General features: G+C 40.9%; 1 protein-coding gene across 8 annotated transcripts in view; it reads left to right on the top strand.

Annotated features, from left to right (window-relative positions):
- The window catches only part of LOC132393204 (uncharacterized), a 77,733-nt gene that overhangs the window by 21,301 nt on the left and 31,119 nt on the right, over positions 1-25,313 (top strand). For 4 of the 8 annotated variants that reach the window (XM_059968167.1, XM_059968162.1, XM_059968164.1 and 1 more), the window contains exon 2: positions 14,565-15,479. In XM_059968167.1, the coding sequence (XP_059824150.1) occupies positions 14,604-15,479 (876 nt within the window). In that variant the 5' untranslated portion in view covers positions 14,565-14,603. Of the gene's footprint in view, positions 1-7,872; positions 8,008-14,564; positions 15,480-22,302; positions 22,570-25,313 lie in introns of those variants that run through there. The other 4 variants (XM_059968169.1, XM_059968168.1, XM_059968165.1 and 1 more) reach the window with 3 other exon arrangements.

Here is a 25,313-nt window from a genome sequence, read left to right as displayed (position 1 = left end):
GAAAAAGATAGTTTCTAAACTGTGTTATAACCGTTACTATCCAAGTACTAATATGTATACCAGATGCTGTGAAGATTACAAATGTAGCACCCAACGTAATATGTTTTTGCAACTAGCTAGCTGACACCAAGCTGGCATGTGGCATTGCCTGTGAAAATAACATTTGCTGCTTCATCTGGCAGTAAAGATACTTATCATGTACCTTTTAATTATGGGTGGGATTTAAATAATTGAGTCGCAGCACTGTATGCATTGTGTCAACAATTTTTTTTGTACTGGCACCTTAGGCACACGTGCCAGAGGTTTGCCAGCCCTGTAAACAGTACGAATCGACTCCCCATGGTAGGGGTGTTTGAAGTAAGAAGGCATGGGTTTAAGATGAGAGGTAAATGAATTCAAGAAGATCAGAGGAGAAAACTTTTCACACGGGACATGGTTGATCACTGAAATGCACTGCCGATAGAGGCAGATGCAATCACTACATCAAGGAAAGGCTTTGAATGGCCAGTGTGTGGAAGGCTAAGAACCTAATACAGGTAGTCCGGATGAATGTAGAATCGTCCAACTATCAGCTTGGACACGCTGAGCCAAAGGGTACACACTGTGTTCAACCGGGGAAAAGTGATGAGGACATACAAAGTGGAGGAGAGGTCAAAGAAAGGTCATAAAGGTCCACAAGAACATCTTATTGTAGATTTGGCACGTGCCACTGGCTTGAGAGCTTCTACCACTAATATTGTAAAAATGTTGTTTGATTAACCATTCTTTGTTCACATAATTCAATACAGGTTATATGTAAGAAGTATGTGAAGGGCATATGTCACTACATCACCGTGACAAAAGTGAGTCCCTCACTAAAAGTAAAACTAAGTTTTACTGACTCCTGTGGTTTTCTTTTGATTAGTTTCTGCAGTTGCAAAGCATAACAGTGATAACAAGTTGTAAAATGAGCCCAAGATAACTACCTATTTCTTGAAGTGCAGTACATTTTCTTTAGGAGGGGGGAAGAGACAAACATTAGTTTTTTTTAAAAAATCAAAGGTGCCACACAAGTTTCTTTGGGAAGACAGAGACATTCAAGTTTTAAAAAAGACATAAAATGGGCGAAATTCACAGGTTCATGAATGGTAAATACTGGGTAAAAATATAAAATAAAGAAAGCAGAATTTGTATTGGAGCATAAAAGTATAAATTTTGCTGTGTAACCAAAACTATGAAGTCAGTTTTGAAACTTGCTATTTGCAACTTGCTATTTGTACCCAATTTAGCAGGAGAATGAAATCTTAAGAATGTAGAAGACAATGGTGTGTTAATGAGAGGTAGCTAAAGAGATGTAGATTAGAACATTGGTCAGTTCTGAGTTTGCTATTATTTTGCTCAGTTCTGTGTTTGCTATTTGCTATGCATGTACCCAATTTAGTAGGAGAATGAAATCTTAAGAATGTATTGTCTTAATGGTGTGTTAATGAGAGGTAGCTAAAGAGATGTAGATTAGAACATGATTAAATCAATGGGTAAAAACAATAGGGGCAAAAGATGTACTTGTGGTACATGTAATACGCAACTATAACATATGCTAATACAACTGGACCAGGAGATTGCTATAAAAAATGCCGTGTCCAAGGATCGGTGGGCAATCAGCAACTAGCTCAATGACTCAGCTTTGATTTGCAAATTAAAGTTTAACCCTTCTTGAAGAATCTTCTGCATCTCCTGGTCATTTGTGAGGCACGAAAAACCACGACATTTGCTGGCTACATTGGAAAGATAACTGTGTCATATACTCTGAATCCATTGAGTAGTACTTTGAAGCAAATGAAATAGCCAATCAAAAGTGAGTGGCCGATTTGCTGAGTGAGATTGGAGGAAAAACTTAGTTTGCTTAGAGATTTGGCTGTTCTGACCAAACCAGTTAAAATGAGCTTTGCTGATATTATGAACATAATGCAGGAACATTTTGAACCAAAACTATTGTTGATTGTAGAACATTTTAGGTTTCATAAGTGGAATCAATAGGAATTAAAGTCCATTTCACCTTATGTGGCTGAATTGAAGAGATTGTCCAAGCATTGTCAGTTCAGTGATGGGCTTAATGATACACTGAGAGTTTGTTTAGTTTATGGAAAATTGCAAGAAAACATTCAAAAATGGCTCTTGACTGAAACACAATCTTAGTGATTTCAACTGCTCTTTTCAATGTATCAATGGAAACAGCAGGCAGAGACGCAACTGAGTTGCAGGTAGGAATGAAAGTGAGCGTGATCAAAATTGCAAGGTCTAAACAGCCTGGTTAAACAAATTGTGTTACTTTTGGAGAAGGAGCTCAAATAGACCAGACCAATGCAGATTTAAAGGTGAAACTTTCAGAAAATGCAATGACTTAGGACACATACGAGGGGTGATAGACAAGTTTGTGGCCTAAGGTAGAAGGAGTCAATTTTAGAAAACCTAGCACATTTATTTTTCAACATAGTCCCCTCCTACATTTACACATTTAGTCCAGCGGTTGTGGAGCATACGGATCTTGGACCTCCAGAAAGTGTCCACAGAGTGGGTATTTGATAATTTTGTGGCCCAAGATAGAAGGAGATGAGTTATACAGCTCTCATTACATGCACATGCAGCTCAACTCTTGAGTGATTATGCAGAAAGTTTGAAATTAATAACTCGACTCAACTGAAAGCAAATTAAGAAAGGTACTAGATGATGCCACTGCTGTGTTCAAGGATAGCATTGGAAAACTCAAACATACCAAGGGTAAACTAGTGATAGATTAAAGTGCCACACCAAAGTTTTACAAAGCCTGTCCAGTTCCTAATACCATCTGTAATAAAGTAGCCAGCAATCTGGATTGCATGGAGTCTGAAGGAATTCTTTCCAAGGTTTAAGTGGAACACCTTGGCAACTCCTGTAGTCCCAAAAAGATGTGTGTCATTATCTGTGGTGATTTTCAGGTCACCATCAACCCAGTACTGAAAGTAGATCAACACCCTCTGCCCACAATAGAGGAAATATTTAGAAACCTTTCTGGAGGAAAACACTCCAGCAAACTGGATTTAACTGAAGCCAACCAACAGACAGAGATGGAAGAAGAGTCCAAAATGTTTCTCACCATAGACACCCTCAAAGCACTTTATTGCTGTAATAGTTTTCTTTTTGGAGTAGCATCTGTACCTGCACTCTGGCAGAAAGCCATGGAGCAGTCTTTGCAAGGTTGTCCAGGCACTCAGTTTTACCTGGATGACATCATTGTTACTGGTAAGGAAGATGGGGAGCATCTCAAAACTCTCAAGATTGCATTAGAAAGTTCAGAAGATCATGGGCTCAGAGCATTATGCAACATGTGTGAGTTCTTTAAACCAAGTATCAAGTTACACCGTTAATGCACAAGACTTTCACAAGCGTACTGAGAAAATTCAGGCAGTGGTTAATTACTACAAGTTTCCTGCCAAACCTGGCTACTGTGCTCCACCTTTTGAACACATTACTACAGAACAGGAAGAAATGGCAATGGACAAAGCAGTGTGAGGTGGCTTTCCAAAAAGCAAAGGAGATGGTGATGGCAGACTCTGTACTCGCACGTTGCGATACAGTGAAGCTTGCCTGTGGCGCCTTGCCTATGGTACAGATGCAATCATGAGCAACAAACTGAACACCCCGTAGACTGCATCACGTTCTCTTCTTGCTGCAGAGAAAAATTATGCAAAGGTTGGCAGAGATGCATTGAGACTGGTTTGTGGTGTAAAACATTTCAATCAGTATTTGTATGGGAAAGAGTTTACCTTCAGCCAGTAGTGTCCATTTTCAATCTATTGATGGTTGTTCCACAAACAGCAGCAGTACAAATGCAGAGATGGGCTCTGTTTCTTGGAAGACACAATTACAAGATCAAATTCATGAGGACAAATACTCATGGAAATGCTGATGTGTTGTCCACATTACCCTTAGAAAAGGAAATATCTGAAAAATTTACAAGAGAGTACACTCCTCGGTGTGTTCTCCAGAATGGAAATTGAAAGTTTCCTTATTACGGCAGAGATTATCCAAAGGGAAAACAGAAAAGACCTCACACAGTCTACATGGCCATCCAAAATAGCTGGAATGTGCAGCAGAATTTCCAGTTCCCCATTTTTATCAGCGCCAGGATAAACCTGACCTTGATGGAGGTTGCCTTATGTAGAGATTGAGAGTTGTACCATCCAAGATGAGGGCTGAAGTCATAGAGGTGCTACTTACATGGTCAAAATGAGAGCGGAGAGTTAATGTGGATTTTGCCAAACCATTCGGAGACACAAGTTCCTTAATGGTAGTGGATGCAGCTACAAAGTGGCCATAAATGTTCCCACTTACCTCCATCCACTACAGCACCATAGACATGGACGTAGACACAGAAAACTGACAGCACAATACAGGCCCTTTAGCCCACAAAGCTGTGCCGAACAGCTTTGAAATTTTTCTAAGTTCCATGTACCTATCCAGGAGTCTCCTAAAAGACCCTATCGTATCTGCCTCCACCACCATCGCCAGCAGCTCATTCCACACACTCACCACTCTGTAAAAGAACTTACCTTGACATCTCCTCTGCACCTACTTCCAAGCACCTTAAAACTGTGCCCTCTCATGCTAGCCATTTCAGCCCTGAGAAAAAGCCTCTGATTATCCACACGATCAATGCCTTTCATCATCTTATACACCTCCTAACAAGTCACTTCTCATCTTCCATCGCTCCACATCCTCCCTGTTGTGAGGTGACCAACACTGAGCACAGTACTCCAAGTGGGGTCTGACCAGGGTCCTATATAGCTGCAACATTACCTCTCTGCTCCTAAACTCAATCCCACAGTTGATGAAGGCCAATGGACCATATGCCTTCTTAACCACACAGTCAACCTGTGCAGCAGCTTTGAGTGTCCTATGGACTTGGACCCCAAGATCCCTCTGATCCTCCACACTGCCAAGAGTCTTACCATTAATACTATAGTCTGCCATCATATTTGATCTACCAGAATGAACCACCTCACACTTACCAGGGTTTAACTCCATCTGCCACTTCTCAGCCTGGTTTTGTATCCTATCAATGTCCCATTGTAAACTCTGACAGTCCTCTACACTATCCACAACACCCCAACCTTTTTGTCATTAACAAATTTACTAACTCATCCCTCCACTTCCTCATCCAGGTCGTTTTTAAAAATCACGAAGAATAAGGGTCCCAGAACAGATCCCTGAGGCACACCACTGGTCACCGACCTCCATGGAGAATATAGAACATAGAATAGTACAGCACAGTACAGGCCCTTCGGCCCACAATGTTGTGCCAACCCTCATTTACAACCACTCTTTGCCTTCTGTGGGCAAGCCAGTTCTGGATCCACAAAGCAATGTCCCCTTGGAGTCTATGCCTCCTTACTTTGTCAATAAGCCTTGCATGGGGTACCTTATCAAATGTCTTGTTGAGGGACTACAGAGATGAGCAAAAGTGAATATTTGGAAGGATTAGAGACAGAACTGGACCAAACTCCTATGTAGTGGAGATTGCATCTGATCAATCAGTTGAGAACAGGAGTGTCAATTGTTTGAGAATAACGTGGCTACCACTGTCAAAACCATTTCCTGCAGTATGGGTCAACTCCTACAACCACCATGGTGAAGGTCCCAGAACTTGTCTCACAGCCAGAAGTTTACCTGTCAGGCAGAGTGCCCTCTTTGCCAGGAAAGACATCTCACAAGAGGAAGAAACCCTTCACAGCAATTAAATCTTTAGGCCTGAGTGGAACAATTTAAAATTTATTATGCTGTGGATCTCAATATAGTAGTTGTATTATATAGTATGCTATGTGTGGGGTATATATAGAGTTGCTTTCTATTCTGGTGGACTTTATAATTAAGCAGGGAGGAGTGTTGTGATTTAAATATTTTAGTAAATTTTAAGTAATATAAATATTTTGATTAAGCATTCTTTATTTACGTAATTCATTACTGGTTATACGTAAGAAGGGCAATGTCATTACGCTACCACGACATTAGCGAATGCCTCTCTAAAAGTAAAACTAAGTAGCCCTGTTTCCCAGCACCCATGTTTTTCTTTTGATTAATTTCTGGAGCTACAAAGCATAACATTGAAGTTTCATGAAAATAGTTTAAAAGCTATTAAAAAAAAAGACTGTTCTAACTGAGTAACAAATCTTAAATTTAGAAGAGATACAGAACAAATCAGAACAGTAGTAGTACTGCAGGTCATTGTTCATTGTATCTGACAATGACAGGAAGCCTCTGCAGGAGTTTTCGAAGTGGAAAAGCCCTTGCACTAGGGCAGTTCCTCTCTGTCGACCTTGGAAGTCCAGGTCTGGTGGTATGAGTAGACGTCACAATTGGGATCTTCCCTGGTTGCAGTGGATGACCATGACTACTTCCATACCCTATCATGCCCTTCACTCTCCACTTAGCATTGCGGAACCACCTTCCTGGCCGTTGGACTCTGTAGATCTCATCCGCCCAGACCGCTATCTTTGCACGTCAGTACAGGCGTATCCCTATCTCACCAAGGTACGTGACCTGCCAGCTACCCTCACCTGGTTTAACCCCACCTATCGAAGGGGTGTACCAGGTTGGGGGTCTCTGTCGCTTACAAACAGCTACTTGAAGCCATGGTGAGAGCTGAGGGTCTGGCAGGGATGATTATCGATACCTTCAAATTCTTCATAGTTCCTAACTTACTGAAGTAATCGTTTTGTTTTCACTTCCTGCCGTTTCTGGCATCTCTGAGCCTGAATGCTTGAAACCACAGTGAGTAAAACAGTTCTGAATTATCTTACTGCTAATTCTTGCCAACTATTGGTGACAAAAGTCACTGCTTTTTTGAATACAAATACACACAACTAATGATATTTAAAAGCTATAAACTCAAAACACAGTGTAGAGTCTAATGATTACACTTGTGCACATGACTGATGTTAGTTAGAAACTGTTCCCTAGCGATATTCTTTCCCAATTATAGTATCCCAAATAAACAAAGGAAATCCCAGCTATAATCTCAATTATTTTGTTCTTTAAGAGTTGCCCAGATTAACTGATGGCTCAATTAACTGGAATCCACTGTATTTGACATTTCTACCCTGTGGGGAAAAAGATTATGATTGGGTTCCTGACCTTTTTTATGCCATGGGCCAATGCCATTAAGTAAGGGGTCTGTGGAACTCTGGTTGGGAACCCTTGGTCCAACATATCAATGCCTGTTGAAATTTTATAACCTTCTCTTAGCTCTTCCCTCAGTGGACTCAAGTTTGACAAAGCTCTCCTTATAGGTCATGCTCTCTAATCTGGGCAGCATCCTGGTAAATCTCTTATAACCTGCAGCTTTTCCAAACCCTTCACATCCTTCCAGTAATGGGACAACCAGAACTGGACACAATGCTCATTGTGCAGCCAAGCAAAAGTTTTGTTCATCAGCAACAAGACTTGTTGAATCTTTTACTCAAAGGTTCCACCAATGAAGGCCAGCATGCTTATCTGCCTTGGTTACCATTGTATCTATTGCTGTGGTCATATTTAGTGAACTATCAATTTGGATCCCAAGACCCCCTGCAGATCAATGCTGTTAAGAATTGCAAAGTTAACTAAAGTAGCATCTCCTCATCTCGAGTGCCTATCACCTCCCTCTGGTGCCACTCTTCCTTGCCTTTCTCCCACGGTCAACTGTCCTCTCCCAATTCCTCCTTTGTTTGCCTTTTACCTCTTCAACCAATCACCTCCCATTTTCTTATTTCATATCATCTTCCCCACCCTGCCACCTTCTCCCGTATCTGGTTTCACCTATCTCCTGCCAGATTGTATTCTTTCCCCTTCCCCACCTTTTTCTGGCTTCTTTCCCCCTTCCCTTTCAATCCTTGGCCCAGATTGTCAATTGTCTATTCCTCTCCATAGGTGCTGCCTGACCTGCTGAGTTCCTCCAACATTTTGTGCATGCTGCTCTGGATTTCCAAATTCCGCAGAATTTCATGAGTTAAAGTAAACTTATTATTATTAATAATAATATTATCAAAGTATGAATGATACTATATACAACTTTGAGATTCATTTTTTTTCAGACATTTACTGGAAAAGGAAAATTACACATAAACAAAGACTGACAACCAATGTGCCAAAGAAGTAAAACTGGGGGGAAGTAACAATGAGAGCTGAGTTGTAAAGTGTCCTTAAAAGTTAGTCTCTAGGATGTAGAATCAGTTCAGTGTATGGTGTTTGAAGTTATTACTTTACTAACTTCACACTTTCCTTTACGTTTGACCTCCCAAAGTGGAACACTTAACACTTGCTTGGATTATAATCTTTTCTCTGACCATATCTGTAACCCTTGACAGTCATGTGCACTGTCTGCAAATCCTAGCAATCTTTGTATCACTTGGAAACTTAATAATCTATCCACCTACATTTTCATCCAAGATATTTAAATACTACAAACAATGGAGATTGCAGCATGATCTCTGCAAAATCTCCAGCCAGGGTAACAACCTTGCATGACTGTTTTCTATTGGCAGGCCAATTCTGAATCCAAGCTACCAATTCACTGGGGATCCCATGCATCTTATCCTTCTGCAACAACCTACCATATGGGATCTCGTTAAATGCCTGACTTAAAATCTACGTAGTTAACATCCACTGCTCTACCTTTATCAATCACCTGCCTGCATAAAGCTATATGTATTGTTCCTAATTTGGCAATGTTTTTCCAAATGTGTTGCTACATCCTAACCTCAATGTCCTAGCTCAAACATGCCAAACCAATGGCACGCGTGCCCAGATGGTACAAGCAAACATTTCATCAGTTCATGAACCATTCAGAAATCTGATGGCAGAAGGGAAGAAGCTGATCCTAAAACGTTGAGTGTGGGTCTTCAGGGTCCTGTATCTCCTCCCTGATAGCAGTAATAATGAGAAATCGGCATGTTCTGGATGGTGAAGGCTTTAATGATGGATGTCACTTTCTTGAGACACAACTTTGATGATATACTTTCTGGGGAGGGGTTGGGAGGCTTGTACCCATAATAGAACTGGCTGAGTCCACACCCTCCACAGCCTCTTTCAATCCTGTGCATTGGAACCTCCATACAAGGCATTGATACAACCAGATTGCTCTCCATTGGATATCTGTAGAAAATTTCCAAAATTATTTGGTGACATCCCAAACCTTCTGTAACTCTTAATGAAGTACATCCATTGGCATGCTTTCTTTGTGGTTGTATCAATATATTGGGCTTTGGATAGTTCCTCTGAGATGTTGATACCCAAGAACTTGAAATCGCTCACCCTTTCCACTGCTGACCCCTTAATGAGGACTGGTGTGTGTTTTCCCGACTTCCCCTTCCTGAATCAATCAATTCCTTGGTCTCACTGACGTTGAGTGCAAAGTTGTTGTAAAACCCTGAACCAGCTGATCTGTCTCACTCCTATATACCTCGTCATCACCTTCTAAGATTCTGCCAACAGTTGTGCCATTGTTGAATTTATATTTGCCAACAGTTGTGCCATTGTTGAATTTATATTTGCCTAGCCACACAGTCGTGTGTAGAGTGAAGACAGCAGTGGCTAAGCACACATCCTTGAGGTGCATGTGTGTTGATTGTCAGCAAAGAGGACATCCAAGGATCCTTAAAGGTGACAGCATAAGAGGGTAAGTTAGTGAAGAAGGCATATGGGATACTTGCTGCCATAAATTTGAACAAAGAACTTAAGATCAGGGAGGTCATGGCAGGTCTTGTTTTGACTACAGTTGAAATTCTGTGTACAGTTCTGGTTTTGCCGGTGATTTGCTAGGTGATGAGGAATCCAACAGGCGTGAAATAGATCGGCAGGTTGAGTGGTGTCACAACACCAGAAGGACTTGATCACTCTGTAGAAGCTGTAGAGGCGAATCACTGGAATACTGACTGAGATGGAGTGCTTCAGATATGAGGAAAGGCTAAATCATCTTCAGTGTACTAGAGGAAGCTGAGGTGGGACTAGATCAAGGTGTATAATATTATGTGGGGCAAGGATAGGATAGGTATTAAAGAAACTTTCCTCTTATTAGAGGAGTCTGAAATTTGAGGGCAGAGGTTGATGGCAAAAGGTTTAGAATGGATATGAGGGATTTTGTTCCCAGAGGGAGGCTGCAATCTAGAATGCATTGCCTTAGTGGGAGAGGAGAGGGGTTGGTGGCAAATACGCTTAGTACATGTGTACATGCATTGTGGTGGTGGGGGGGGGGGGAGAAAAACGCTTTGTAAAGTAAGATGCTTAATGGCCAACATGGACACTGTGGGCTCAAGGAGGTGCTATGTTGATATTCTCAATTATTAATTTAAAAAATGAAAGGCATAGATAGGTAAGATAGTATAATTACTAGCTGTAATTGTTAAATAATTGAGGGTACAGGTTGAAGGTGAAATGGGGAGAGTTTAAAAGAGGTGTGTGAAGCAAGATTGTTAAACAGAGCATTGGTAGGTCCCAGGGAAGTGTTAGAAGTAGTTAGGATGTTAATATTGAAGAGACTTCCAGACAGGTACATAAGAGATAAGGACTGAGGGATGTGGAACACGTGCAGGTAGATGAGATTAGTTTTTATTGGCATCATGGTCAATGGGATGAAGTACATGTTCTTTTTCAACATTGTTGTAAGGATGTTCTGTGATCTATGACTCTTAAGGTTCTGCATCAATGGGTGTTGCAGGAAATAACTTGGTGTAAACTGGATAAGAAGAAATAAAGAGTAGGATTAAATGACTGGCATTAGTAAGAAAAATTAGGCCTTTTCCCATTGGCTGTCAGTGACAAGAAGTGTTCAGCAGGGGTTTGTGTTGGGACAGCTTCTTTTCATGTATATATTAATAATTTGGATGATGGAATTGATGGTTTTGATGCAAAGTGTGCAGATGATACAAAGATAGGTGATGGGGCAGGTAGTGTTGAGGAAGTAGGAAGACTGTAGAAGGACTTAGATTAGGAGAATTGGCAAAGACGTGCCAGATGGAATATAGCGTAGAGAAGTGTATGGTCATGCACTTTGGTGGAAGGAATAAAGGCACAGACTGTTTTCTAAACATGAAGAAAATTCAGAATCAGAGGTGCAAAGGGACTTGGGAGTCCTTGTGCAGGATTCTCCAAAAGTTAACTTGCAGGTTGATTCGATGGTTAAAAAGGCAAATTTAATGTTAGCATTAATTTTGAGAGGACTAGAATATAAAAGCCAGGATGTGATGCTGAGGCTTTGTAAGGCATTGGTCAAACCACACTTAGAGCATTGTGGGCAGTTTTGGGTCCCTCATCTCCAAAAAGATGAGCTGGCATTGAAGAGGGTCTAGAGGAGATTCATGAGAATGATCTAGTGAATCAAAAGGTTAATATATGGTTAGGAGAATAAGAAGGGGATCATATTGAAACCTATCCAATATTGAAAGGCCTACATGGAGTGGATGGGGAGAGGATGCTTCCTATAGTGGGAGAGTCTAGGACCAGACGGCACAGTCTCATAACAGAAGGATGTCCCAAACAGAGGTGAAGTGGAATTTCTTTAGCCAGTGGGTGCTGAATCCATAGAGTACATTGCCGTAGGTTGCTGTGGAGATTTGGTATGTTTAAAGTGGAGGTTAGAGGGTCCCTAACCCACCTGGACAAAAAAGACATGTACGTTCAAATGCTGTTCATAGACTTCAGTTCAGCATTCAACACAATCATTCCTCAGAAACTGATTGGAAAGCTGAGCCTATTGGGCCTGAACACCTCACCTCCCTCTGCAACTGGATACTAGACTTCCTGACTGGGAGACCTCAGTCAGTCCGGATCAGGAGCAGCATCTCCAACACCATCACACTGAGCATGGGGGCCCCCCCAGGGCTGTGTGTTCAGCCCACTGCTGTTCTCTCTGCTGATCCACGACTGTGCAGTAGTACACAGCTCAAATCACATCATCAAGTTCGCCAATGACATGACTGTGGTGGGACTCTTCAGCATGAACGATGAGTCAGCTTGCAGAGAGGAGGTGCAGTGGCTAACAGACTGGTGCAGAGCCAACAACCTGTCTCTGAATGTGAACAAAACAAAAGAGATGGTTGTTGACTTCAGGAGGGCATGGAACGACCACTCCCCGCTGAACATCGATGGCTCCTCGGTAGAGATCATTAAGAGCACCAAATTTCTTGGTGTTCACCTGGCGGAGAATCTCACCTGGTCTCTCAACACCAACTCCATAGCAAAGAAAACCCAGCAGCATCTCTACTTTTTGCGAAGGCTGAGGGAAGTCCATCTCCCACCCGCCATCCTCATTACTTTCTACAGGGGTTGTATTGAGAGCATCCTGAGCAGCTGCATCAATGCCTGGTTCGGAATTTGCACCATCTTGGATCACAAGGCCCTGCAGCGGATAGTGAGGTCAGCTGAGAAGATCATCGGGGTTTCTCTTCCTGCCATCATGGACATTTACACTACACGCTACATCCAGAAAGTAAACAGCATTATGAAGGACCCCACGCACCCCTCATACAAACTCTTCTCCCTCCTGCCATCTGGGAAAAGGCACTGAAGCATTCGGGCCCTCACAACCGGACTATGTAATAGTTTCTTCCCCCAAGCTATCAGACTCCTCAATACGCAGAGCCTGCACTGTCACCAACTTACTGTCCTCTATTGTGCCTATTGCCTTGTTTATTATTTATTGTAATGCCTGCACTGTTTTGTGCACTTTATGCAGTCATGGGTAGGTCTGTAGTCCAGTGTAGCTTTCTTTTCTGTGTTGTTTTCACGTAGTTCAGTGTAGTTTTTGTACTCTTTCTTGTAGCACCATTGTCCTGAAAAACATTGTCTTGTTTTTACTGTGTACTGTACCAGCAGTTATGGTCGAAATGACAATAAGAAGTGACTCGACTGAATAGGTTTTTGATTAGCAAAGGCATCAAAGGTTATGAGGATAAGACAGTAGAATGGGGTTGAGAAGATAATAAATCAGCCATGATGGAATGGTGGAGTAAACAGATGGGCTGAATGGTCTAATTCTGCTCTTGTATCTTATGATCATATTGTTTCAATTGGTTTATTTCTTTTTAGCAAGATGCAGCAAGCAGGCCCCAGCTGAAGGAGTTCCAGTGGCGCAACTCTTTGCAATTCATATGAATGATTTGGCTGAAAGAAGGAAAGAGACAGATGTTAACTTTTCCTATGACGCAGAGTTAGATTGAAAAGTGAGTTTTGAAGTGGGAAGAAAGGAACCTGCGATGGAATCTACATTGTTTAAATTGGCTGTCAAAATTCAGTGAAATGGAGTGCATTGAGTAAATATGAAATTGTCTGTCTTTCTGCAGGAAAACCGAAGAGTGGCATATTATCGGAATGGTTAGAGATTCTGGAGATGTGAGATGAGGCTGACATTTTTCTTGTCATTTATATTTGCCAACTTTGGAGTGGAAGAGATTGAGGTGGACGTGGACTCTGCTGGAGGCGTAAAGAATTATGAAGAGTATAGATAGGGTAGATAGTTTGAAACTTTTCCCCAGAGGTAAGAAGTTTAAGGCCAGAGGGCAAAGATTGAGAAGGAGGGGTAAGAGTTTTTGAGGGGATCTGAGAAGGAACTTGTTCATCAAGAGGGTATCTGAAACTTTAAGTGCAGAGTCTGAATGCGGGATGCAGGTAGAGACTCAAATATTTTTGAGAAGTATCCACACCAGCTCTTGAACTGCTGAGGCATTGACTGATAGGGAGCAGGTGCAGGTAGATGGGATTAATGCCGAAGGACAATTGATAGTCCATGTAGATATGGTGTGCTGAATGGATTGTTTCTGTGCTGTCTGACTCGTACAGACATTCCAAAGCTGGAAAATCTTCACGGTGGCATGGAAGTGACTTACTTGCAGTGTTCCCCACAGCCTGTATGATGGTCTCGCTGAACTACAAAACAGCCCAAATGTTCCTACACCGCAGTTAATTGACACATAAAAGACCAGAGAGCATGCTGATTGAATAAGAAGACCATGTTATTACCCCTTCAGATTGTGTTATGCAGAAACACAGTTTTAGTTTTGAATTGGGGCAAGTTTGGAGACCCTGTTTTTTTTCTCTCTTTTAGTGCTGCTGAACTGTCTTTGCCTGAAACATTGACTGTACTTTTTTCCATAGGTGCTGCCTGGCCTGCTGAGTTCCTGCAGCATTTTGTGTGTGTTGTTCAGATTTTCAGCATCTGCAGATTTTCTTTTGTTTGCGGAGGCTCTGATTCATCATTTGGTGGTGATGAAACATTGCAAGGCTTGGGTCTGACCGGGTTGATTATCGTACTTTTGGATCCAGTTCATTCATGGGACTGGCAGTAGAGAACGCTGCAGTTTTTAGGTGAACCATCCAATGTGTAGAAAGGCACTTGTGTCATGGAGAAATTCTGGGAGATTGGGTTCGAAATAAAATATTGCTGACAGGAGATTAATGTCTAAAATGCGAAGAACTTTCCTTTTTTATTACACGTACTTCCTGGTAGTGGACAGGAAATGAGTTGGCATTAGAAAGATGGTGTTTCTTTGACCATGTACATCTCTCTTTCTTTTTAGAAGAATTAACACGTGGTTTGGTGACTTTCTCAACTGAACATGGCAGCTGCCCAGAAATCTGCAAGTCAACAGATTCTCGAAGACTCTTCTGCATTCACAAATATTACTTCAACCAAATCAGCACTGCTACCCAGGACTGGCAATGACAACCAAGGGATGAGCTTGAAATGTCAAAATAGAAAGTTGCAAAGTTGTAACAGAGCAGAGTCCTGTTATAGTGATGATGAGCCTGGAACACCAAATATCAGCAAAAAACAAGCATTCCCTCAAATTGGTTCTAGACAGAGATCTCGATGTTGCACAGAGATTGTGGAGAAATCATCAAAGAAAATGGAAACAGTGGAAAATATGTTTTTGTTGCACTTCCTTCATTCATTTCAGGAGAAATCCTCATTTGCTGACAGTCTTCAGGGAGTGAAAAGCCATTCATTGAGTATGCCTAATATACACAAACAAAGTGATGTGGAATGCACGGATAAACAAATTGATGTAGACATAGTGGAATCCGTTATAGGCGATGAGCTTGAAGGCAAGTCCTCTTGTGGTCATGCTGTAGAGTCCATGACTATAGAGAAGGAACAGGATTCTAACGCCATAAGTGGGCAAATATCTTGCCTCGATCACATCACTGGGGAACCACCGTCAGAGCATTCTGACACACACAGGCACAAAGAGGGATGTCAACTGCAGGCCATAGCCTCCACTGAAAACGTCAAGCAGTCAATGACCACAAAACTTCAGAACAGGGAATCCAGTTGCTCTTCTATAAGGTGCTCCAGTACATCATCATTCTCTGCCCATTCACTTATGGAAGGCAGAGATATAGAATTGGAGCAAGCAAGTCATTGTGTGGATCCCAGGCATTCTGAAACTTGGGAGCATAGTCTGAAACTTGATATGACCAGTCTACCTGATGTAAGTAAAGTTCAAATTAAATTTATTATCAGTGTACGTACATGTCACCATATACAACCCTGAGATTAATTTTCTTGTGGGCATACTCAATAAACCTAAAGAATAATAACCATAACAGAATCATTGAAAGATCACATCAACTTGGGTGTTTAACCAGTGTGCAAAAGACAACAAACTGTGCCAGTACAAAATTAAACTAATAATAATAAATAAATAAGCAATAAATGTTGGGAATATGAGATAAAGGGTCCTTGAAGTTTGTCCATTGGTTGTGGAAACATTTCAATGATGAGGCAAGCGAAATTGAATAAAATAATCCCCTTTGGTTCAAATATTGTAACTATTCCTGAACCTGGTGGTGTAAGTCCTGAGGCTCCTGTACCTGCTTCCTGATGGCAACAGTGAGAATAGAGCCTGTCCTGTGTGGTGAGGATCCCTGATGATGGATGCTGCTTTCCTGTGACAGTGTTTCAAGTAGATATGCTCAATGGTTGGGAAGTCTTTACTCATGATGGGCTAGGCCGTATCCACTACTTTTTGTAGGATTTTCCTTTCAAGGGCATTGGTGTTTCCATACCAGGCTGTGATGCAGCCAGTCAATACACTCTCCACTACACAGCTACAGAAGTTTGTTAAAGTTTTAGCTGTCATGCCGAATCCTTGCAAACTCCTAAGGAAGTTGAGGCACTACTGTACTTTCCTTGCAATTGTACTTAAGTGCTGGGCCCAGGACAGGTGTTCCAAAATAATAACACAGAGAAAGTTAAAGTTGCTGACCCTCTCCACCTCTGATCCTCCAATGAGGACTGGCGCATGGATCTCTGGTTTTCTCCTTCTAAAGTCACTACTCAGCTCCTTGGTCTTGGTGGCGTTGAGTAAAAAGTTGTTGTCGAATTACTGAGTCAGATTTTCAATCTGCCTCCTATATGATGATTCATAGCCACATTTGATTTGGCCTCCAACAGCGGTGTTGACAGCAAACTTAAATATGACATTGGAGCTGTGCTTAGCCTCATATTCATAAGGGTAAGGCGTGAATTTAGTCCCACAAAAATTCTGACATCTTCTTTTCCTCTGGTGAATTTTCTTCTGGTTTTAGTTTTGAGATTTAAGAACAATATATTTTAAAACTGGGACATGCATGTCACAAATATTATTTTAACCATTTAATAAACAATTAAAGTCAGTAGAAGAAGTTGTTCAAGCTATCAGTATATATTTTAGAACTGTAGAATTGATAGATACAAATTGAAACTTGATGTATTGGCCACACTTCAACTGATAAATAGTAATATTTTGCAGATTTAGACAGTTGTGGATTCAAGTTATTAGAATTAAAATAATTGGTTGTATTTAACTTGGTTTTGAAAGGCAAAAATAGCACTGGTGATGGGCTACTTATGTAATTTTCATTGGTCAAACCATGGTGGAACAGGACATTTTCACAGTATGTCAATACTTGACATTTTTCTTTACCCTTCTGTGAGTTGTTAAAGAAGTGACAACATAGGTGGGAATATGTTTGATGATAGAACTAACAACCTGCACTTTTAATTTATAACATCCTCAGAATGAGGGAGCACCAAGGAGGAAATTCATTGTTTGCATAAGGTCTTTGAGATGACTCTTTTTCTGTAATGACAGGTGTGCCTGACCTGCTGAGTAGTTCCAGCATTTTCTATTTTCATTTTGAATTTTGATTGAAGTCAGATATGTTACAGAAAAAAATTAAGAAAAGGAATGAAAATTTGATTGCAGAGATAAAGAAAAAGAATATAAAAAAGCAGAAGAACATGTCTTATGAAGGAAGGTTAAGTGAGCTAAGGCTTTTCTCTTTGGAGCGAAAGAAGATGATAGGCGATTTGATAGAGTAGGCCAGCCAGTGCCTTTTTTCCCCAGGGTTGGGAATGGCTAGTACTAGAGAATATCCTTTTCAGGTGAGTGGAGGAGAGTTTTGAGGGGGGGGGGGTGCCTGGAAAATACTGCCAAGGGTGGTGGTAGAGGCTGAAACAATAGGGACTTTTCAGAGACTCTTAGAAAGGCACATGGATGTAAGAGAAGTGGAGGGTTATGGAGGGAAAGGCTGATTGTAGTGTAGGTTTATATCAGTCAGCACAACATTGTGGGCTGAAGAGCAGTCCTGTGCTGCACTGTTCTATGTTCTAAGAATGCAATAAAATGGGTGAATCAAATTGAGTCAGTTCATTTGTTTGCACCATAGTCTAGAGAATTACTGACATTTTATTAACAATTATCACAGTATAGAAAGGGTATATACACTGAATTACCATTGTGAAGAATGTGGCAGAGTGGCTATGTGAGCTAGTAAGTTTTCTGAAGAGGTCTTTGTGTCCATTGCTGAACACCATTAGAATGAATACAATGATTGTGTTTAACATGGTGGGCTTGTCATGAAAAATAAAGCCTGATATGTTTGAATTAATTGCTTAGATACTTGAGTGTTCTTTTGTAACAGCCAATACCATTTATTGTGATTGGTATTTTCAATATGTCTGTACATCTCTCTCATCTTCCCATCTCAAGAGGGAACACACTTTTATGAACACAGAACTCCCATGATCTGGAATTGTATGCCCATAAAGGTACTCATTGTCACCATGCCATGACAAAGGATTTTTGTCCTGAAACACTTGGTCTCTTTTCTTTTCCACTGATGCTGTGTCATCTGCTGTGTTTCTCTTCAACTTATTGGTCTTATTTCTCTTTCTGCTCTTTGTTTTCTGAACTTCTATAAAAATGATGGCAAGAGTACCCCCACTTTGCACTTCCTCTTATAATGGCTTTATACCAGCTGATGTAACATATAGCTTCATGTATATTAACCAACTTCATTACAACCTGCCTGAATCTCCTGGGTATTTATTGTCAACCTTTGTAAAAACATTACTAATGTTAGGTACAAGCGCAGCTCCACTTACCATAATTCCCATTTGAATTAGTCACATGACTGACAGCTGGTGAAAGATATTCTTGGCTTAATTGAAAGGTTTAATTGCAAGGATGATGCTTAGACCTTGCACAGGGCACTACCCATGAAGCCACTTGGTGTTTTGCCTCATTTAGCTTTGAGTCCCAGATTTGAGGGATCTTCTCTTTTGCTTCATGTCCTGGCATCTCTGCTTTAATGTGTTCTTGTGTTGTCGCAGGGTTTTCTGAGAACTTAATTACAATTTCCAAAGTGTCTTCTTCTGCTGTCCCTTCTCCAAGAAGATAGGACAGTCTAAATCTGATCCATTTTGTTGCTGTTTTTCTCAACTGTAACTGAATTATTGACCATGATATTGCCTCTTCTGTTTGCTGTCTGTTCTGTGGCATCCTTTGGTAAATAACCAACCAGATACTGGGGAGTGTAGAATTGATCACTCAACAGTTCATTCAAGGATCTGACGGGGCTGATGGTCCTTTTCTGTTTGAGGATTTCTATTTTCAGATGTGTTTCCAGTAATCATAGCACCAGCCTGCCACTGATGATCAAGATGTTGGTAGGATATGTTTAAGGGTTTGTTTCTTTTTACTGTCTATGTATTTGGTGTCTAAGATCTTGCATCTGACCTGGCAGACTATCAGAATCAGGTTTATTATCTCTGACATACTGTATATTGTGAACTTTGATGTTTTGTGGCATCAGTACAGTGCCAGACATTAAACATTTCTAGAAATTGCAATAAAAAATGAATAGTGCAAAAGAAGGGGAGCAGGATAGTGTTCGTGGCTTCATGAACCATTCAGAAATCTGATGGAAGAGGGGAAGAAGCTGTTCCTAAAATGTTGATTGTAGGTCTTCAGGCCCCTGTGCCTCCCCCCTGATGGTAGTGATGAAAACAGGGTTTCTCCTGGATGGTGAGGGTCCTAAATGACAGCCTTCTTGAGACACCAGGTTGTGAAGATGTACTTGATGATGGGGAGGCTTCTGTCCACAATTGAGCTGCTTGAGTCTACAATCCACGGCAGCTTCTTTCAGTCCTTGAGGCATTGGAACCCCCATACTAGGTTGCGATACAACCAGTCAGAATGTCCTCCATGGACATCTGTAGAAATTAGCTAGATACTTTGGTGACTTACCAGTTCTCCACAATCTCGTAATGAAGTATAGTCATTGGCGTACTTCTATGTGATTATATCAGTAGGTTGGGCCCTGGATAGATCCTCTGAGTTTCATGGTCCAATCCGTGAAGTCTGCACTCCAGTTCACGGTCCAGTCCTTTGTCCCTTATTCCAGGTTTTCCAGTTTTCCCTTGTTCTGTTGGGTGCTCTAATTGAGGCACCTGATTCTCATTTTGAGCTGGCTACATAAATAGCTCCTGGGTTCAGCTTCATCTGCTGGACTGTTCCCTTCACCTTCCTCCTGAAGCCTTGCCTGCATTGCTGTCAAGTTTTACCGAAGAACCCGAGCCTCGCCTAGTCCCGTAGCCGAGCCTCGAAGAACCCAAGCCATGTCCAGTCCTATAGCTACGTCATGTCCTTGCCAGTTCTGAGGTCTGAGCCCAAGTTCCCTTTCCTGAAATTCACACTCAATTCCTTTGTCTTGCTGACATAAGTTGCAAGGTTATTGTTACAACACCACTCAGCAACTGAACTATTTTGCTTCTAAACGCCATCTCATCGCCATCTGAGATTCTGGCAACTACAGCAGTGACATCTGTGCATATGTAGACAGCATTTGAGCTGTCCCTGGCCACGCAGTCATGAGAAATGCAGTGGCCTAAGCACACATTCTTGAGGGGCATCTGCTTTGATTGTCAGTGATAAAGTATTACTTGTATGTATTACTTAGTGAAGCAGAGAGAAAGCAGTATTGAAAAATTATCCCTCATCTTATGCTAGTCTGGTTCTAGTGTATGGTAATGTTAATTTTGCAGTGCCTAGCTTCCATCTAGTTATGCATAATTAGTGGTAATTTACTTATTTGATTAAGTTGTTTCTAAGTTCTTTACATATTCTGAGTATACTACAGAACTATATAGATTCTCACCCTTTCTTAGACATGACAACCTCCAAAAGTGTGTTTAGTCTGTACATCCTGTTCATTTTGTGAAACAGTATTCTGGTTTGGTCCGCAAATTGCTACTGGACCTCTCCAGCTCTGGTATAACTGTCTATCCACGTATCTTCCTTCTGAGCCCAACTCCCCACTCCAAACACACAGGCCATTCAAACATATGCACCTGGGCAATGCCAATTATCTCTTTAAAATTATGACCTATCAAAAAATACTGGAGGTGGATTGCAAAACATGTCAATGTGGCTATGGTACAGTAAGGGAAGTTGAGTTGCTGTTCAAGGGAAGATGTGATGTGTACAGGGCTGGCCTTAATACTCCACAATAATGCAATACTGTCATCAAAGTGAAGGGATTAATGCAATGAAGACAGGAGAATGAGTTTGAGAGGGAAATTAAATTGACCATGATGTAACAGCAGAGCAGACCGGAAGGGCCGAATTCTACTGCTATGCTTTATAATCTTGTGTTGTTGACCTATTGAGTAGTAAGGCAAACGGGCATATGGATATTCGTGACTATGTCGTAATGTTGATTTTCTTTTGGTTTGATGATACTGTTTTGCATCCCTTAAGTCTGAAACCGTTTCCTCTGCTCAAGGAATTTGTTTGTGGGGTTGAACTTTTCTCTACAGTCTAGTTGGTGCCTCCGTACAGTGCTCCCACGATCAGTTGACGCCTTCTGGATAGACCATGGAAGTATTTATTTCACTTTTTTAATGTCTTTTGTCTTGAATGTGTTTCCTGAACTGTGGGAGCCAGTGGAGACTGGAGATCATTTGGGTGATCCAGTGCTTTGCTGTCTCCATGATGATTCCGGGAGGCACAAGGCAAGGAGAAATGTTAGAGGTTTGCTGTCGTTTGGACATGATGTGGACTTGGATAATAGAACGTTTTCCAGTTTTGTATATTCTATGTTTTTACTGGATCTGTCTCGTTTTTTTTGTGCAGGGGTGGGGGATTTGGAGGTTGATGTTCCTGCTTTTTATTTGGATGGTGAGGGGGGATTTGGGGATTGATGACCATGTTGCTGTTGTTTTCTCTCTTCGTGGCTATCTGAAGAAGAAGAATTTCAGAGTTGTATACTTTGATAATAAATGAAGCTTTGAACCTTTCAGCAGGTCACTGTGGGGACCTTGCATTCACTGTTTATATAAAGCAACGACTGCTTATGATTGGAATAACACTGGAAGTTTGCTTTAGAAGCAGATAAGTTCTTTCTGCATGCAGTTGTTAAGATCATAACAACACACACAAAATGCTGGTGTCTGGGCCCAAAATGTCGACAGTGCTTCTCCCTATAGATGCTGCCTGGCCTGCTGTGTTCCACCAGCATTTTGTGTGTGTTGTTTGAATTTCCAGCATCTGCAGATTTCCTCGTGTTTGCTTGTTAAGATCATGCCAGGTTTCAGATTTAAAACATTTCGGGTTTCAAATTAAATTACTCTAAGCTAGTATTAGAAGGAACTGAGTGGGATCGTTACAAGTGGGGAGTATTTTCTTACCGGGGTGCGGTGTACCTGTTAATTTTCCCCGTTGGTTGTTAAAATGAGTGCTGAGGAACAGAAGGAATTGTGTCCAGCTCATGAAGAGTGAGCATTGTTCGCGATTCCCTGACGACTTCCTTTTCTCAACAGAGGCAGCCCTTCACCTTTCCCACCCACCTACCATCACCTGTCACCTTTAGCTTGTCCTCCTTCACACCCCCCCCATTTTTTTTATTCTGACGTCTTTCTTCTTCCTGTCCAGTTCTGCTGAAGGGTCTCGACCCGGAACAGCGACTGTTAACTTATTTCCATAGATGTTGCCTGACTTGCTGGGTTCCTCCAGCATTTTATATGTTAACAGAAGAACTGTAGCTCAAATCATGCGCCCTTCAGTGGCCCCCGACAATGAAATAGACGGAAATGAGCTTGTTGCTAGACGATAGTCTCACTGTTGCTGTGAAGAAGCTGAGTGTTGCATTAATATTAATAGATCATTACCACAGCCCTGGACCAGAACAGTATGAGAAGAGGGATAATGTTACCTTCTCTCTGCTTCACTACTCTTCAGGCGAATTAACATGAAGGTAAACGATGTGCGTGAGTCTTGATCATAAACGCAAATGGCCCGTGTTGCAACGAGGACTGTTTAGATTTATCGTGGAAATGCCTTGTGCGTGGTGTTTCAGTAAAAGAAGCTGCGTGGCTTTATCTAGAGCGCCTCTTTGTTTAGAATGGAATCATTGTTAGATTGGGAAAGATGAAGCTGATAGGGAGCGAGGCGCATCGTTATGTCTTAAAAAGTCTGCAAAAGCATCAGATATTTCCGGGCATTTTCACATCGAACTGATACTTACAAAGTGTCTGAATGGCAGGCAAACACGGTGCAAAGCAGGTAAGCTGTAGTTACAGGAGGTGCAGAGAAATGAGACCTGGACGTGCTCTGTTCCAGAACAGGCAATGCGAAAATAAAAGGTAGGGGTGCATAAAGAGTGTGAGTGTGAATCGGGCTGTGAAATACGAGGGCTGCAGGGGTAGGACCCGTTCGGCTTACATTACAGAGATCTCGTGACGATTTGGTTTTAAATGGGCGTGAGCAGCTTGATTCTGCCGTGTTGGTGACGGAGAGACGGCGATCGTGTTTCCTTACACTGAAAGCGAGAAGCAGGCTTGGTTCAGCGGAAATGGAAGAGGCGTGAGTGGGAGGGAATAGGAACACGCCTCCGTTAGTCTGAAGCGTTTTCAATAAATCAAAGGAACTAACCCATTTGATAAAAGATTAGAATTTACAAAATGTTCTCCCGAAATGACCCCTTTTGTTGTCTGAGGTGTAAATGGAACATTGACGTACATGACAATGCGTGACGAATTGTTTATTCTCAAAGTACATTTTAAATGTGCATTCTAATCACTAGACATTTTTTTTGAATTATGTAAATATTTCAGAGGCTCGACTCCTTTCTGGTTTCACCTGAAAATTCTAATTGCCATAGCCTCTGCTCCTTATCGTTCACTTTAAGTTGTTCGCATTGACGGCTAAACTCTGCGGCTGGTTTGTACTGTGTGCAGTAAGTCTGACTGGCTGCGAGAGTGGCTTGGAGTATTACAGTACCGATACAGACTCAACAGCTCAACGAGACCTTGCCGACCTCGGTGCCCACTCGTCTAGTCCCATTTTCCTGCGTTCGGCCTATATCCCCTAAGCCCGGAGCTGTTCAAAGACCGACCGACCTTCCGAGCTTCCTTCCTTCCTTCCTTCCTCCCTCCTAACCCTTGTCTAAAGAAAGAAGAGAAAGATTGCCTGGATATCAGAGGATCCCCACATGCTCCACGGAGTTCAAAATAATTTTTACTTTCCCCAATTACTTTATAATTTTATCTTCAAAGGACCTATGTATTTAATCCTATCTTTTGTAGGTATGGGAGCCAAATTTTCAAAAATATATATTCATTTCTTAGATTATATGTAATTTTTTCAAGTGGAGTACAACTATATATTTCATTATTCCAACGATCCATAGTTAAATATAAATCAGATTTCTAAGTAATTGTGATAACTTTTTTGCCTACAGCCAATGCAATTTTTATAATTTTTTTCTGATACTTATTTAATTTAAGTTTAGGTATTGACCCTTCAATGTCTCCTAATAAAAATAATATTGGACTATGTGGGAGTTGTACTCCAGTAATTTGTTCCAATAAAAGTCTTAGATTTATCCAAAATGATTGAATTTTAAAACAAGACCAAGTAGAATGTAAAAAAGGACCAATTTCTTGATTACATCGAAAACATTGGTCAGACATATTTGAATTTAATCTATTTATTTTCTGTGGTGTTATATATAATTGATGTAAAAAATTATATTGTACTAATCTAAGTCGAACATTTATTGTATTTCTCATACTATCAGAACATAATCTTGACCAATTTTTTCCATCAATTTTAATATTCAAATCAGATTCCCATTTTTGTCTTGATTTATGAATTCCTTATTTAATTGTCTGTTTTTGAATCAAATTGTACATACAGGATGTAAATTTTTTAATTTTTCCTTTTTGAATTAATATTTCTATTTCACTAGGTTTTGGCATCAACATTGTTTGACCCAGCTTTTCTTGTAAATTAGCCTTTAATTGAAAATAACAGAAAAGAGTGTTGTTTGATATTTTATATTTATTTTTTAATTGATCAAACAACATCAATATACCTTCAAAACAATCACCTATATATTTAATCCCCTTTTGGAACCAATTATGTAAAAGTTTATTATCCATTGTAAAAGGAATAAGCCTATTTTGAATTAAAGTTATTTTTGTTAATAAAGATTTCTTTATCTCATCGTCCATATTTACCTTATTTATTGCGTCTTTTTTTATGAAGAAAAACCAGCATGGATTAGAATAGAATTAGATAAGATAGGAGAAAATATACCAGAAGATTTTATATATAAATGGGAATCCAAATGGATACAGGGAAAAAAAGAATCTCCTATATTAAGACACTTGATTGATTGATTGATTGATTGATTTATGGAACAAAGGCCTCTTAAGCTATAATGCTTGCTTCGGACACTTCCTCTGGCAGCTCATCCATATACTTTACCACCCTCTGTGTATAAAAGTTGCCCCGCCCGTCTCTTAAATCTTTCTCCTCTCACCCAAAATCTATGCCCTACTGTCCTACTCTGGGGGAAGCCTGCTACCATCCACTTATCTGTGCCTCTCATTCTCCTATAGAACCATAGAAAACCTACAGCACAATACAGGCCCTTCGGTCCACAAACACGTCCTTACCTTAGAACTACATAGGCTTGCCCATAGCCCTCTATTT

Source organism: Hypanus sabinus, chromosome 4 (genome assembly GCF_030144855.1).
Source record: "Hypanus sabinus isolate sHypSab1 chromosome 4, sHypSab1.hap1, whole genome shotgun sequence".
NCBI classification, from domain to species: domain Eukaryota; kingdom Metazoa; phylum Chordata; class Chondrichthyes; order Myliobatiformes; family Dasyatidae; genus Hypanus; species Hypanus sabinus.
Note: the sequence above shows the minus strand (reverse complement) of the source record. Positions and strands in the feature narration are given on the sequence as shown.